Below are 16843 nucleotides of genomic sequence, written 5' to 3' on the forward strand. Positions count from 1 at the left end.
GAAGTCCAAGAAGACCACATCCACAGCCTTTCCCTCGTCCAGTAGGTGGGTCGCTTTGGTGATCACGTTAGTTTGGCAAGACCTGCCTTTTGTGAACCCATGTTGACTGGGCCTGATCACCCGGTTCTCTTGCATGTGCTTCATGATAGCACTCAAGATCACCTGCTCCATGACTTTCCCTGGCACTGAGGTCAGATTGACAGGCCTTCCAGATGACAGGCTTATGACAATCCTGATCATGATTACTGTATGAAAAGGCAGTTAACTTTCCAGACTGGAAATACACTGGACTCCAGTATGCTAATTTAAGCAAAGACCACCACGAACTAAGCCCTCAGCTGGTACCAGAGCCACTAGTTTTAACAGCACCCACAGCAGATCACTGCAGGTGTTACTGCAGTCTGATCACAAGCCCCTTGCAAAACATACCTGAAAAACAGTGATACAGGAAAAGCAGGCAATAAAACTAAGAAGTTGAGAGCTACCCTGTCTTTAAAGCTTGAAGTCTTTTCTAGAATAAAGGATTCAGCATTTTTCAAGATAATGGTCAAGTTGCACTATGGCTCCACACAAAGCTTGTCTTTGTTTCATACCTGTAGTATGGCACCCCTGAAATCCCAAGCCTTTGTTTTATAAAAAAACATCGGGGGGAGAGAAGGTGGGAGGTTTGCTGTTTTTTTTTTCATTTTGCTTTTGATTTTTAAAATCAAGATTCACAAGAATATCCTCTATAGCAAAAGTCTACATTAAAACTAATCACAGCCTTATTAACTAATAAATTTAGGGCCTAGACAGATGTACTCAACTCTTTTTATCTGTGGAAAACCATTCACAGCCTCACATCTTTTCATTAGCACTGGCTCTGCTAATTTTTTTCCTCTTCCAAAATAGTGTCATTTATTTTGATATCAGTCTCTGCCTGCAGCAAAACACATTGAACAGTAACACTCCTGTGCTATGGCTCAGGCAATTTTTTTGCCTATTTAAGACTTTTGCTGCTTAGCTGTATACCCTGAAATGTCTAAGGTGGGGTTTTCTGTCTACTCTAAAAACCCCAGATGAATAGTGATAGAACTGTTCAATGAGACACTGTGGAGCCTACAACTTGGAAAATGAAAACCTGTAACTTGCTCCAGTGAGCTCTGCTCACTGTGATAAACCTAGGGTGAGTTCTGTTAATGTCTAGTCCTATTTGGTTCAGTTAAACAATGTCTTGTCAATGATGAGGACGAATACATTGCATTCCATGACAGACACCAAAAACTATGGACAACTGCACACATGAAGAACAAAATACATTCTCGATGTTAAGATGAACACAAGCAAAATGTATGGTTATAAGGTGATTATCTTTTCTTTCTGTTTTGGTAAGTTGGGTGCTTAACTCTCACTGAGTGCTTGGAGAGACTTGGAGAACAAACTATCAGAGATCTTGCCTTAGAATTTTACTATGCAAATATCAACTATATTTTGTGCTGAGAGGCTGTAAACTTAAAAATGAAATACACCCGAAGAGCAATCAAAAGACCAAAGGACTCATTATCCACCAGAACCAAATGTATTGCAAAAAGCTTAAGGAAGTCAGTGTGACACCAACGAGCTCTTTCACATTCATATATACAATTAATTCTTTTTTTGGGCCTTGATAACCGACTAGTCCAACACTTTCCTTAGCTCCTTAGCAGTCACTTCATACATGCCTACAGCGAACATTATTATGCTATGGTTTTTTAAGTGTCTGTCATCAAGTGGGTCTTTGATGTGAAGAGACAACAAATCTGGAAACTGATGGATGTTTTAAGTCCTTTCTTACAGGCTGGATAGAATAATTAAACTGATGCTCTGTAGTAGTAATTAGGGAAGAAAATACAGCCACCAGCCAGTTGCGGGATTATTAGCAAGCAATTTAGCAAGCTGTGCACATATAAAATACAAAAGCCCAGGGAAAAAAACCAGATAGTTTGATCCTGAAAGAGTGGGAATCTAGAACTGCTGGGGGGCCAGAGGTCTTTTAATACCCAGCATTTGAAACTGCAAGAAAAATAATGAAGTCTGTACAAACTTCAATAACAGATAAGACTTAAAGGAAAAAATAGGGATATCTAACTCGAGTCAAGAATTATTCCTTCAAAAACAACTTGGAAAGATCCATAACAGAGTCAAGTCTCATTATGTCAAGTGGACACAGTACCTCAAAAAGTGGTTTGAGGCCGCTAACAACTCTTCTGTCAGAAAGCATTTATGTATCTAACAACTCTGAAGTGTGCTCCATTTTGTTTTGATATCCCCAATACACAAAATAAAAAATTATGGGAGCCTAAATTCATACAACAACCTGGGTTCAAAGACAAAGACCAAAAGTCTCTATGGGTGCATGCATGTGTGTCTCCCTGTTACTAAACTGCCTACTGTGATAGACTCTCGAAGGTGGCAGCATATAACTGTATTCCTCTAATGACTTATCAGCATGTATCTGCCACACAACTAGTGCAGACAAGGAGCACAGCTCTACTTTGTCCAAAGACTGGTGGGCAGCAATTGCAGAAGACACTACTGTTTCTGAGAGGCGTCCTGAGAGCACATATGGACCTCCTGACACACTCAGCAAAAGAAATGTGAGAGGAATTGTATGCCTCCAAGAAGAACTACAGCCATCTTCTTTCAAAACTCTCATGAGATAACAAAATGGAAAGTCTAGCTATGCTAGCTAAAAAATGGGCCCAGCACGCCAATGCTTACATTCCTGATGCCCTACAAGAGGAACTTGAGATCCTACTGCAATAATTTCTAGGAGGGCACTACTTCACCTCCTTGCTCCATTCCACAGCCGTACATCACATTTACGGTTGCTTTAATGCCATAGCCAATTCTCCAGGCTCCATGGAATTCCTTTCCTAAAATCAAGAATCTACTTCCCTCTTCTTACTCACAGGTATTAAATTGTTATATTTAAAAATTACACTGAAGATAGTTTTCAACTCACAAAAGATATCCATGGCAAAATGCCAGCACGAAGTGACCAGAAATGGTATGAAACAAGAAATTCAATTCCTCGTCACATAAAAAGTAACATATCATAAAAATGCATTCATGACATCTAAACATTTATGCAGTTTCTGACAATCCAGGAAGAGAGACTACCACACCCATAAAGAAGAAAGTTGAAAGTTTCAAGAGTGGCTGTTTCCGCTTTTTGAATCCTTCTTCATGGAACACAGCAAATATAACCCTGAAGACTCCTGTTTTTATTTTACTTAGCCAGCACTATTAAAAGCTCTTGCTGAATGTGAACATCTCTAAGGTTTGTAAAAGGCCGGAGGGTCTACAGCTTTCTCCCGTCACAGTTCCCATTAATCTATGCTTCTTCAAGGAGGCGAGCGAAGTTTAATTGTTACACGCTAATTTTCTTAAGCTTTTCATCAGCAAGCGTTTCAACAGAAATGAAAGTGATGGATGGTATTTGAACACATCCATAACATCAGTAATCCAATCTTAAAAACCTCGGTCAAGTTCAGAGTGCAGCTCCGGTCCATCAGTTTGCTCATCATTACTGTTACTTTTACGTGCAAAGACAGAGCTTGACTGGTAAAGATTTACAATCAATTACCTAAAGGGCAGTTTGATTGAATTTTAAAATTAAATAGTGTTAGTGAATGACAGCTATTTTGAATAAAATATATTAAGATCTCAGGCTCTCATTACTCTGTTTTCACTGTTCTTTTGATCAACTCTGAGAAAACACTCTTGCAAAAAAATACATTGACCACAAGCCGTTTTTAATTGATTGGGAATGATAGATGGTCAAGTGTAACCCCTCCATGGAAACAGTTCTTCCACCACTTTTAAGTGGGTGTATGATCAGTCAGTTTAAAAGTAGTTTTCCACAGAATCAGGTGGTGCCAAAAGTTAACTTTTGTCATATAATTGTAGTTAAGTATTCCCTGCTTTCGCATTTTTTCCCCTGTGAACACCTGAATCTATCTCTTTGGTCCACCAAGCAACAGTAGGAACCCTCATAGCCTCCTGAATAAACAGAAACATAAGTGTGTTAAACACAACATAAGTGTGTTTACAATGCACAGAGTATGGTTAGAGACACAGCATGTGTTTACCAGAGAAAAGCTTCAGAAAAAGGCAACTATGCTGTACTCGTGTGCTTTAGCCCTGGTTAGTACTGCATCACAGCATTCTGCCCCATCTTCTCTCTCAGAAACCTGGCAATCTGAATTTTAAATACTTCTAAAGCTCAGATGTTCCCCTCACAGATTCAAAAATTTTTAAAAAAAGTATCTATCTATTTTACTCAGAATAAACAAAGTTTAAAAAGTCTAAAAGAGTAAAGCTTTTTGACAGAGGACCTGATCACACAGTCAATAGCAAATCAAAAGTGCCTCCAGTGCCTTGCCTGGGACCATTAACAGTATATTCACTACCTCAAAGTCAATTCAGTAGAAATCAAGAAAATTTACATTATTTGCAAGGTCTTATGTATTTCCCAGAATACTATGCATTTTCTAGTCTTTCCAAGTAAGAGTCTTGTCTCGGGAACTACAGGAATTACAAGTTAATGCTATTCTCATATCAGCAGATATCCTGCTAATGTAAGTGCCTTCAAATCCCCAAATCATTCTACATTTTCCAGGTACCAAACCCTCTTCACCTGCAACACATTGTACTTTCACCCTGAAAATCCACAAATATTTCTGGAATACACAAAGCAACATTAAAATGCACTGAAAGTTGTCATTAAAACAATATTCGGCTTTTATATTATTGGATTCTGTGTACAACTCATTAAGCAACTACATGCTTCTTTGAAAAGGTGCAGCTGCAAAATTTCCAGTCTGCTGCACAGCAGTGCTGTGAAATCATGAGGGCTTACTTCAGATGTGAAGTGCAGCTTGCTGCAAAATACAAGAGACATGTTTATAAAATACTAGCACAAAGTGAAATAAGAAAATGGATTCCAAGATTATTCTTCTCTTAATTTCAATCTGCTCAGCATTAAACTGTGCTTGAACAATGACTAAACCCTTAAAGTATACAGAAATTGTTCCAGATAGGCAACAAATATTTAGCTACATCTTAGCTGTCTGAAGTATCTTCTTTCTGCAGGTTTGCAAGTAAACTTTAAAAGTCTAAATTTTATTGTCAGATTTTGTCTATTGTTTCCTTCTTCAAGGCAAACATCATTAGAATCATAGAATCATTTAGGTTAGAAAAAAACTTTTAAGATCATCGAGTCCAACCTTAAACCTAACACTGCCAAGTCCACCACTAAATCACATCCCTAAGCACCACATCTACATGTCTTCTAAATAACTCCAGGGATGGTGACTTAACCAGCTTCTTGGGCAACCTCTGATAATGTGTGACAATGCATTTTTCACAGGGTTCACTTCTATCTTCTTGGGAAACCAAGAAGTGCTGGGGAACACACACAATGAACAGCTAAAAATGCTCTCCAAGCTCAGAAGAGATAGAGTTTTCAAAATGGGAGATATTGTGAAGATTTTATTTTATCCATAATTTTTCCTATGGCAATAAAATAAAATATTTTAATATTTCTTGTTTGCTGTCACATCTGCCCAGACTTGTAAGTTACTACATCATCGATTATAGCCTATTAAGAAACATAAATGGAGCAACCACAGTAAAACAAGTTACGACTATTATTCTACCACACCATCAAGTTTGCCAAAGCCACAGCTTCCAGTAATCACAGGAAATCAACCTCAAGATTTTTTTTTTTCTATTGTCCTCTCATCATTCTTCAGCTTTCTGTTCTGCTAGTTCCTCAGTTCAGCATCCCCACAGCTAATGCCTGTACCTTACTCCCACCTTGAATTTATCAGGCTTTTTACCTTCATGTCTTGATTCTTGCTATCCCTTTCATTACCAGATGAAAGAGCTCTTCACGCTTAATCAAGTTACCAATGTCATTTGTATACATTAATCAATTTCTAAAAAAAACGCCTTACACCCATATGCGTGTCTTGTCCTTAAGTGTTTTTTGAGTTCCTCAACATGCTTTTTGTTATTGTGAATACTGAAAATTGAGTAAATGTAATTTTACAGAAGCTAAAGATTCCTGCACCCAGAACACAACAAAGTTAAGTGCTTCACACATACAAAACAGGTTAGGATCCCTGCTCCAAAAAGATCAAAAAGCACACATATGGCTATAGGTAACAGGAAATAACACAAGAGGATACTACACAGACCGACTACCTGACTCAGAAGCCAACACTGCAACAACTTTGAAGCCAACAGTACCATGTATAGAATGTGACATTCCAAAGTCTATCTCACTGTCACTCGGTAAAAATGCTCAAAAAGTGTTTGCAGCTCTGTTGCTCATATTCTCATAAATTTTGTTTATATTTTGTTAAGATTTCACAGTTTACCGTAAGCATGAAGAGATTGAGACTTTTTAGAGGAAGAAGAGGTTAAATGCAAAGAAGTTAGTATGCCCCCAGGAAAAGAAAGTTTCATTTTGTCTCTTCTGCCGGACTGTGCCAGCAAACAGGAATAGGGGACTACATGACAAAATAAGATTCTGGCATCATACAAAAGAGTATCCAGACTACTCAGCAAGCTGTTAGCTTAGCATCAAGAATGAAAAGAATATTTAATGTCCTATAGTCAGGAGCAGCTAATTTGTAGTAATGTTTCCAAAGAAACTCTTAAAGCTTAAGATTTATATGAATTATTTTAGATACTTCCCCCCCCTTCACTGCTACAAAAATTGTTTTCAAATGTTATTTATCGTCTAGCCTTCACTCAAGATCTGCTTAATTTTTGCTAACTGAGAGTTGAGGTTAGAATTTCTTTTTAACTATTTTATTATAGTCTAAAGATAAGATAAAAGTTCAGGATGAAACAGAAAATTGTTGCCTTTCACTAAATGACTTTTCAATGAGAATTTTTTTTTCCATTTCCTAACAAACATTTCCTGACTTATAAAATGCTTCAGTCTCTAGGAAATAAAATTGCAAGAAGTGCGAGATTCCCTTACCTAATTTTATTTACTATTTCTGGGGCTTTATTCTATTTACATTTAAGAGGATAAGGGGGAGGAAGAGGAGGGTGAAAAAGCAATTAGCTCCCAGGCAAGGGAAAAAAAAATAAAATATGACATTCAGTTATAAGAATATTGGATTTGCTGTAGCAAAAGGAAAATCTAAACAGGCGAGCCCTCAGGTCTAGAATGATGATTCTGCAGTGACCAATATGTTTTCAGGGAAAGACCAACAGAAACTAACTACGCTGCACACTATGGATTGTGCAATGCAGAGGAAAAATCGTGCAAAGACGAAAAAGTACTTCCCGACCCCTGCAGCAATCAGCTTACTCCTTGAAGCATGAGATTTGATTACCTTCATTTCAGTGGGCACAACTATGAATATCACTGTATACCTTCCAATACCCAGCACGTTCTATTTGAAAAAGGGACAATAATGTAAGAGCTTCTAGACCACTTCAGTTCTGCAACCTCAGCAATAATTGGAATGAGAAACCTATAGTAAGAACATGTACAAATAGCAGGAAGAACATTATAATGCATTAGCATTTAGACATTTTCTATCAAGGAGAAAAAAATCCAACAGATTAATCAAATCTAATGAAACCCCACAACAATTAAATTCCTCACAACAGAAAAGCAGGAAGACTCAGTGAAGAAGCTGTTTATCTGACAGACGCCTTAGGACAATACATATGTCTGAGATGTGGCATATACCCCTGCGGTCTGTCATAAAGCTTGAATGCAGATTTTTGCAAAAGCCCACAAACATCAAAACAATCAAATGGGAACACTGGCAGTTCAACATCTGTGTCCTTCTGAAAAGTACACTGAAAAATACTCAGTGTGAAATGCCTTAACTGCAGAATAACTTCAGGCATGCAACAATATAGGTATATGAACATCTTTAGAGTGTAGCTCTGGTGGTAGCATTGTCTTTTCTTCAGCATACACGGCACTACTTTATCATTCATCTGTAAGCTACAAACCTCCTCATTAGCTTCAACACAAAATTATTTCAGTTGAACCTGTACAGATTGAAGACAACAAGCCTGGGAAGCTCTACCAGTTCTGCATAAATCAGATAACAGAGTTGAGTACCACTTCCCATCAGGAATGAGAGTTTGAAGCGGTTTTGAGGGTAGGAAGAGTGTCACATACTGAACAGAGGTACACTGTTGGCACCTATCAGAGAGGATTAGGGCTACTTATTCAAATTGGTGAGCTCCAATTCTTTCCTACAACAAACACAGGGTTTTAATGAACACCAAGTTTCCCATTCTGGAAGGTCTTTTGGATCTTATTTTTCATTTTTATATTTATCTGCAAAGTTACTGCCTCCCAGCAAAGCCAGGACTCTGTTACATGGGTATTGCTTCCCCCTTTAGCATATATGTCATGCACTGAACCTTGAAAAAAGAAGAGGGAGGATGGAGGTTACCTTACCACTAAGGAGGTAATGTGAATGGCCAGACCTTTTAAGCTCTTTGTGAACTTGTTGGTGTACCAGGGATGTGGAGTGTCAAAGCTGGCTAAGTGTTACTCTCTGATGTCAGCTCCAAGACACAGAGGATGAGAAGCAAATCATCTTGTTAGCCAAGGCAGACAAAGGGAGGTATTACTGGAGAAATCAGAATTGCCTTAGTGTTTGCCAAGATGAGTGCCTTGGCAAGTACTCAGTAAAGCCATTCTCTTCAACGTATTTTTAACAGAAACAGTAGCACAAGATTAAAAATGTATAGTCAAATATTCCACTTTTTCCTGATTCAGAGATTTTGTTGAAGAGGCTTATGGTCATTCATTCATAAAGAACTTTCCTGTTACTTAAACACTACATCAACCTTTCTCTTATGTTTTAGCTCCTCTACTCTGCAAATCCACATCTGTAAAGCAGTTATCGTATGTTCAGCTCGCAGCTTGCATTTGAGCTGTCTTGACTCACACAAGATTTAAACATATGCTTAAATGCTGTACTGAAGAAGCGATGAATTTCCAAGTCACGAACATTTTGGAACCAAAGTCAAAGAATTAAGGAGTCCAGTACACTGATTTGGGGAAACACAATAGCAAAAGAGGCAGCATGCCTTTAATGCTTTCTTGTGTGTCATTGCTGGGATGAATGGATGCTTCAAAGGACCGAAAAGAAATGGTAAAATGTCTTCTTGTTGCCTGCAGGTATTTAATACAGTGGAGCAAGGGGAATATAATCAGCATTAAAGCGCTCTTCATAAATAATGGACAGTCTTGCAGCTTTTATCTACTCTGCACTTTAAGAAAGTTTTCACTGCTGAATATTTCATGAGCAATAGGTAATTTATTGTGGCTTTTAAATTATACAATTCAGAGACTGTTAAAGAAAAAGTTCTATGTTCCAATACAATAATGACTAGTTTTGAATTTCTAAAGAAACACTGGCAGCCTAAATACATATTTTGAAACCTAACACATACAAACATTCAGGAAGACCCTTGCCCTAAACTGAATTTTAAGATGCCCAATCCTATTCAGTAATACAATGTTTATTTTCAAGCGAAGAATAAATCTGAATGCACATTTTTCTTAAGATGTCGGTTCTAGTTTGCGCTTCTCAACAAAATACACAGCAGATCACAGGCCATTTAAGATGCACATCTGTGAGAGCCTTTTTCGAGAAATCTGCTTTCTGCACATTATTTTAAAGGTGTATTTTATTACAGCCTTTTTACATGACAATTTGAGTCCCACGTAAACAAAACCATTACGGAAACATACTGATGAACAGGTGAATCGTTAAATGAGTTAGAGGTAACCTTAGTTCTGTCCCCTGTGAATATAAGGCTATGACGCACTCTTACTGCCACATCCAGAGATAGATGCTCTGTGGGTGTAGATTAGCATGACTTTACAGAAGTCAGTCATGCTACATCTGGTTCCTATGAACAGAAGCACCAGCGTACTTCTCAGCATCAAATTTTCTCTGTACAGCATCACATACCTATGAAAGAACACCATGAGTTCCTGATATGAACCAGCACATCTAGGATCACAGTGACTTGCAGCTTTAATAATATCAAAGCAAGTGGCTCCAGAACATTAAATGGTAACAACCCTTAGCCAGAGCTATCCTTGGGAAATGTTTCAGTTTTCTAACACCACACTTCCAGACTATAGAGCTACTCTAACCCAAAACCCCAAAAGAAAAATAAAAACAACCCTCTCACCCCCCACCAAAAAATATTTTACTTCTAAAGGTGAAATAGCAGAACCAGCTTTCCTTTCATATTTACATCATATGGTAACTGAGTAACTACCCCAAATCCTCTTATTTTATTAATAGTCCCCACTTTAAAAGACCAGATAATGAAAAAGTTTAAACATGAAAGGAGCTATCTGCAGAAGTTAGAAGCAGTACCACACAGTACCACACATGGCAAATCATCTATATACTAACAGCCTCCTGCATGTGGGCAACAGACCTGACTGTGGCAAGAAAATGTTTATTTATTGAATGACTTCCTATGACACAGCAACGAAGAGGTTTGAGACACTTAGTTAACTCTTGATCATTCATCTTTCTTAGCAGCAAAGTTCATGATGGAGCATACACAAAACACCATGTACATAGCCTTACTTTGGATTTCAGGTATTTTTCTGTGCATTTCTAAAAATAAAGTTGATCTTTAGCACTTAATTCAAATAGGCTTACAGATTTGTTGAGATGATAGGTCCCTCCTATATTTACCAGCAGAAAAGTTCAGACAGACCTCTCATGTGTGATTTGGCATTAAACACTTCAACTGCAGCAGTGAGGTTATTTTAAGGGAGACATATCTGCTACAGTCTGAACCTTACACAACACATCACCATTACCATACATCTAAAATAGTTGTTAAATTGTTTATTTATACACATAGTGAATGAGCTCTTTAATAACTTTGGTTTACTTAGGATGGTATTCAAAAGTAAACATAACATTCATCCAGTTCTGTCAAATACTGAGTGTCAATTTGGAAGCTGCAAGCAGTGCACAGGTTTTATCCTGGCCCATTGCACAGTGATAGATTTTTCCTTTGGTCAATAAATTCTCACAAAACATTGCATTTCAAAGCTTTAGAAGTATTAACAGCCAAATCATACTTTTGAAAACACAGCTTTTGAAGTTTGTTGCAGAGCTGGTAGGAACAAGAACCAATGATACCTCCAGGCTTTCTTGCTGCCTTTTGCATTACTTTTCTCTTATTACATTTCATGGACTTGGGTGTAAAGGTAGAAGAAAAATGTTTATTAGGAAAAAAATTCAAAAGGGAAAAAATGGCTCGGAAGGAATCAAAGCATCTCAGTTGTGCCCTCTGCTTGTGCAACAATAAAATGAGGCTTGGGGTAGTGCTTGCCAAGACAGACTGTAGTTGGATCCAAAACATTATTGATAGGTAAATGAAGTTTATATATATTGATAGAGCTAAACACCAACACTCTAAGACTAATGAAAATATAGGCATGCTCTTCTGTTTGATAGTATCTAACAATTTGTCATGGGACTGTAATCGACGCCAAAGACAGCTTGTTTAGTCTGTACTAAAATACAATATTTCATATCACACTGTTAGAGTAAATGATACATGTATCATCTGGTATTCAGATAAAGCTTTAGATATCTAAGAGGAAACAGGATGTGTCAGTTTAGATGAGCAATCCCACAAAGGATGACTGTGACATTCATATAAAATCAACCTATGGACAAGCCTATGGAACAGTAAGACCATTAAGTCTGCTACATCAAATCACCCGAATGAGAAATTAACTGACCTCTCTGGAAATGATGCAACTACCCTATTTCATATAGAAGAAACTGAAAGACAGTGTGCCCGTTTCCCTTACTCCACCTGCATCCTTAGTATGTTCACAAACCAGTAAGAGACACTGGAAAACAAGTATAGTCCTGTTGTACATAGGCACATACTAAGAAATGATTCTTGGAAGAAAATTCTTGCATTGAAATAGACTTCAGGTATTGCTGAACTCTCTCAATGGTTCTCAAAGGTCAAACAAACAAGTTAACTTACGTAGCTCTCCCACTTTCAGTATTTCACACAGCATCTTTGTCAGCTCAATGCTGCTTCGGCCGAATGGACATTCATGCTTGTCTTCCCGACTGCTGTTCTCCAGGACAATCTGATGGAGGAATCAAAACAGAAAGTAACGAGTTTGAAGAACCATGAGTTTGAATACTTATCTCTACATCCAACATTTACAAGATATACAAAGGCTGAATTTAGGAAACTGTACATGGAGACCCTGTTTTTATAAACCTTGACCCTACTCTCAGCTAAATGACCTGTGCAAGTCAGCAATATGGAAGCAGTCCTGCTCCATGACCAACTGGGAAGCTTTGCCATTCTATGCACTGTTACTTTTCTGCACACACAACCCTTGCTTGCAGAAACTGCAGTAGAAACCAAAGAAAAAGAAATAGTTTAATTTCAAATTCGTCAGTTAAAAGAAAATAGATACAATGATTGATAGACATGAACACACTTAGAAGAAATTATTTTAAAAAAGCGGGACCGAAACTGCATTTTGGATTCAGGCTCCAAAAAACGCCCCAATGTCAAAAGTCAAACTGAAGTCCACAAAAGGAAGAAAATGTGTGCATTTTCTCTGGTATGGAAAAAACTTGTGTTTGCATACAAAACAATTCAGCGATCGTTCTTTCATCCAGCCTATGAATACTGCAAAAACGACTCAAGGAGAGCCTTTATATTCTTTGTTGTTGAGTGACACTGCAAAATAAGTGGGAGAAAAAAACTCCTTGGACATTTTTATACCCATTAAGGCATATCAGATACATTATTTCACTGCAGATGAAAAAAAATGGTTATAAAAATACTACAGATTTCATTGAAGCTGTGAGCCTAAAAAGACAGCAAAATATGGGCTGGAAAAAGAAATGGTCAAAACAGACCACAGTAAGAACTGTCTGCAATAATAAACTTTGCTACTGGCTTTAAAATAACCAGCTGCTGTATAGCCTGGGAACAAGAGACAGAGAAAGAAAATGAATTTCAAAGGTAAGCGATTTCACTAAGCACCAGAGGACCTCAGAGGCTCTCTGAGTTTTCTTCACAAACAGGTGTTTAGACATTGTTCTCTGCTTTTCATTTCTCCTGTCTCCTTAGCTCCCATCTTCATCACATTTTTCGTCTGTTTGGTTTTTTTTCTTGGTTGTGTTTTTGGTTTGGAGGTTTTTTGTTTGTTTAAATCTTTCAATTTCAGGAGCAAAGAAAGCTTTACAAAAGGCTGCAAGGCTGGAACTTCACTCAAAACAACGTCGTAGAGGAGAGGATCAATGCAATATTGGATGCTAGCAAAATCTTTCCCTCTCTCCCCAGATCTTAGTTATGACTGTTTCATGTTCCCTTGTGTGGAGAAGCCTTCTCTGTGAAGCAGTTAAACGTAAAAGTGGGGAAAGAGTGAAAACTCAGAAGTAAGTAGGAAAGTTACTTAAACTATTCTAGTTCTACTTTAGTTCCCTGTTCAAAGGGCAGCCTCTGGCTGATACTTTGCTCTCAACTCATCTCCCAGCAATATAAAAGGGTGATTGCTCTCTGTGTTATGAGTGTGGATGATCACTTTCTTTTGTGTTCCAGTGTTGTTGTTTATTGAAGTCACTTAGACTTCCCACAGAAGCTTAGAACATCATTAGGAATATGATTAATATTTGATCCCCACAATTTTTTCTCGATTTGTCCAACTGGATAGTGTCAGAATCACGTCCACCAGTCTGCCAAAAAGAGTTACATTTCCTTCTAAAAATTTTGATTTAAATTACATCTAATTGTTTCATGTAATCTCTGGATAAAAGCTGTAACGAATGAAAGAAACACTCCAGCGATTTTTGTTTTACATTTCTGCAGCCACTATTCAAAGAACTTGTGAATATGACTCGGCATTTTGGATGAGTCATCCTGCTTCAGTCTCTTTCATGGAGGACAGTGCTGCGTTTCCATTCCCAAACGCAGAAGCAATGATAGAGTAGCACAAGCACAATGTAAAGCGACGTCTCAACACCACCCCGAGATCACTTTGCTTGCTTTATTGTTACTATTTTTTATCTGTCACATAATAAAACACAAAATCTGCATACCGGAGCAGGGGGCTGCTTTGACATAGATTTAGATACAGCAGAGAAACACTGGTAATAAAATCAATGGAGAGGCAAGTGAAAGGGTAAGGGGGAGGGGAAGGGAAGCATGCTGATCAGCATTCCTGCTTGCTTCTGGCAGATGCATTTTGTTGAGTTTCACATTAACCTGACATATTAACATTTCATGAGCACATAAATTTTTAATGGTGACACCACATATGCACATAACGTAAGGCAGAATTACAGCAATCAATGAGAATGCCAGAGAAATATTTAAGGCACTGTGTAGTGCTATACAGCAAATTAAATGGCAATTTGAGTAATCAATATGTAAAGAAGCCTCAAAATGATCCTCTGACACACTCTGCAAGCATCACCTTTTAGCATTTGTAGTGCAAAATAAGGCAGAGCTGACATGTTACATTTTTGTCAGAAAAAAAGATGGAAGGCCCTTTACTACATTTAAATATCTGTAGTCTAATTTGACAGACATGGATCTTCAGTAAGAAACAGTTATAGTAAAAGGGAAAGAAAAAGAATAGGTTATTATAAATGCCCAAAGAGAAATAATTCCTAATCTTGGCAACAGATTTACAACATTCATTATTATATTTGTAATACTCTTTTCACAACTTCACGATTCATATCCTGTTCCAAAGTAAAATGCCATAAATGCAGTTGATAAGGGCATGAATTTAATATTATTTATTTTATCACTCTGGTTATGGAGGAGAAATAAGCAAGGAATGGACATGTTTACTTTGTAAACTGGTGAAAAAAATAGCAGAGAAAGAAAGATAACACACAGCTCTAGACTGAATATATTGCTGTATGTCTACCGAGCACATTGCTGCTTGATTCAGGTGTCTATCATAACAGTTATTTTACCAAGGGAGGGAAAGTAGTGAGGAAGTCACAAAGCCCACAGAACCTTCATTCAAATGAAGGTCTATCATTAATGCTCATGAAGTGGCTGCACTTTGTTATCTTTCTTCTCTTTCCTCTCACAAATCCACAACAAGCTGCAGATCCACCAGACATTTCACAATTAGAAGGCATGGTGATTAAATTTTGCTTGAAGGAAACAAATATTTAAAGGCAGAAATCATGAACATTAACAGAAGTCTTGACATAACAGAATCATTTATGTTGGTAAGGACCCTTGACATTGAGTCCAACTGTAAAGCTAACATTGTCAAGTTCATCACTAAACCATGTTCCTAAGCACCACATCTACACATCTTTTAGATACTCACAGGGATGGTGACTCAACCACTTCCCTAGGCAACCTGTTCCAATGCTTCACCACTCTCTCGGTAAAGAAATTTTTCCTAATACCAAATCTAAACCTCCCCTGGAGCAACCTGAGGACATTTCCTCTTGTCTCATCACTTGCTACTTGGGAGAAAAGACCAACACTCACCTCACTACAACCTCCTTTCATGTAGTTGTAGACAGCGATAGGTCCCTCAGCCTCCCTTTCTCCAGCCTAAATAGCCTCAGTTCCCCCAGCTGCTCCACCTAAGATCTGTGTTCCAGACCCTTCACCAACTTTGTTGCCCTCCTCTGGACATGCTGCAGCAGCTCAATGTCCTTCTTGTACTAATGGACCCCAAACTAAACACTATTCAAGATGTGGCCTCACTAGTGCCAAGTACAGGGGGATAACTTCCATAGTCCTGTTGGCCACACCATTTCTGATATAAGCCTCTTGGCCATATTGGCACACTGCTGGCTAATATTCCATCTTCTTTCAGTCCTATCTTAACTCTGGTCTGCTTGGCTGTTCTTTACTTTGATATTAAGAGTCTACTTCTAGTAGACTTGTTCTGCCAGTTTTTCCTTTCTTATGTCTTTGCAGATCTACATAGTTGGGAAGGTCCAACACAGGAATGTGGCTCCTGATACACTAGGTGTTACACAAAACCCCAAATCACCTCACAGTATGGGAGTACTAAATGCTGCGATTCCTCTTCATTTCTTCTGGTCCTTTACTGTTGCCCATTACCACAAAGAAAAGCAGAAAGGGCATATGATGTGTAACACTCAATAACAACAACATATTCTCTTTTCTTTAGGAAAAAGCAAAAAATCCAGACAAAATCTCATGAACAACAAAACAAAACAGAAGGAAAATCACTAAGACAGGGCAGCCAGGAGAAGTTTGAGTGATGAGAAGTCATTAACAAGGAAGACAAGAGAGATCACTGATTTTTTTTAAAAAGCAGATTTTTCTTAAAACAAACAAACGAGCACACACACTTCTGCCTTCCCCTCCCCGAAAAAAACGCTGAAATAAACCCTTACAAAACAGAACAACCAAAACTGCAGCTCAGAAAAAAAGAAAGTAAGTGATAGAAGCATAGAAAGAGAACAAAATTGTATGACAAGAAGAATAAGATGAATTGACTAGCAGAACAGAAGAAAGGAAGAGGTTTAAAAAATGTCTTTAAAAATGCAAGAAGGTGAAAGTTTTAGGAAACCGGTGTTATCCGTTTTCTTGACATTTCTACAGATGAAACTCTGGCCTATTAAGGCATGGGAATTTGACAGGATTTGTAGCAGAATACAATTCTGTACAGTTTTTACTATTTTTTAAGTTACCTACTACTTATACTTCTCCCTTCATTTACAAATTCCTGCTGCAAATGGAAAAGAAAAAGTTCTGACTAGTGAGTGATCAGAAAGAGAAATGT

General features: G+C 37.9%; 1 protein-coding gene across 2 annotated transcripts in view; it reads right to left on the minus strand.

Annotated features, from left to right (window-relative positions):
* The window catches only part of ELMO1 (engulfment and cell motility 1), a 311923-nt gene that overhangs the window by 141532 nt on the left and 153548 nt on the right, over positions 1 to 16843 (minus strand). For both annotated transcript variants that reach the window (XM_069859885.1, XM_069859886.1), the window contains one exon: positions 12067 to 12175. In XM_069859885.1, the coding sequence (XP_069715986.1) occupies positions 12067 to 12175 (109 nt within the window). The remainder of the gene's footprint in view (positions 1 to 12066; positions 12176 to 16843) is intronic.

The sequence above is a fragment of the Phaenicophaeus curvirostris genome, chromosome 6 (genome assembly GCF_032191515.1).
Source record: "Phaenicophaeus curvirostris isolate KB17595 chromosome 6, BPBGC_Pcur_1.0, whole genome shotgun sequence".
Classification (NCBI taxonomy): domain Eukaryota; kingdom Metazoa; phylum Chordata; class Aves; order Cuculiformes; family Cuculidae; genus Phaenicophaeus; species Phaenicophaeus curvirostris.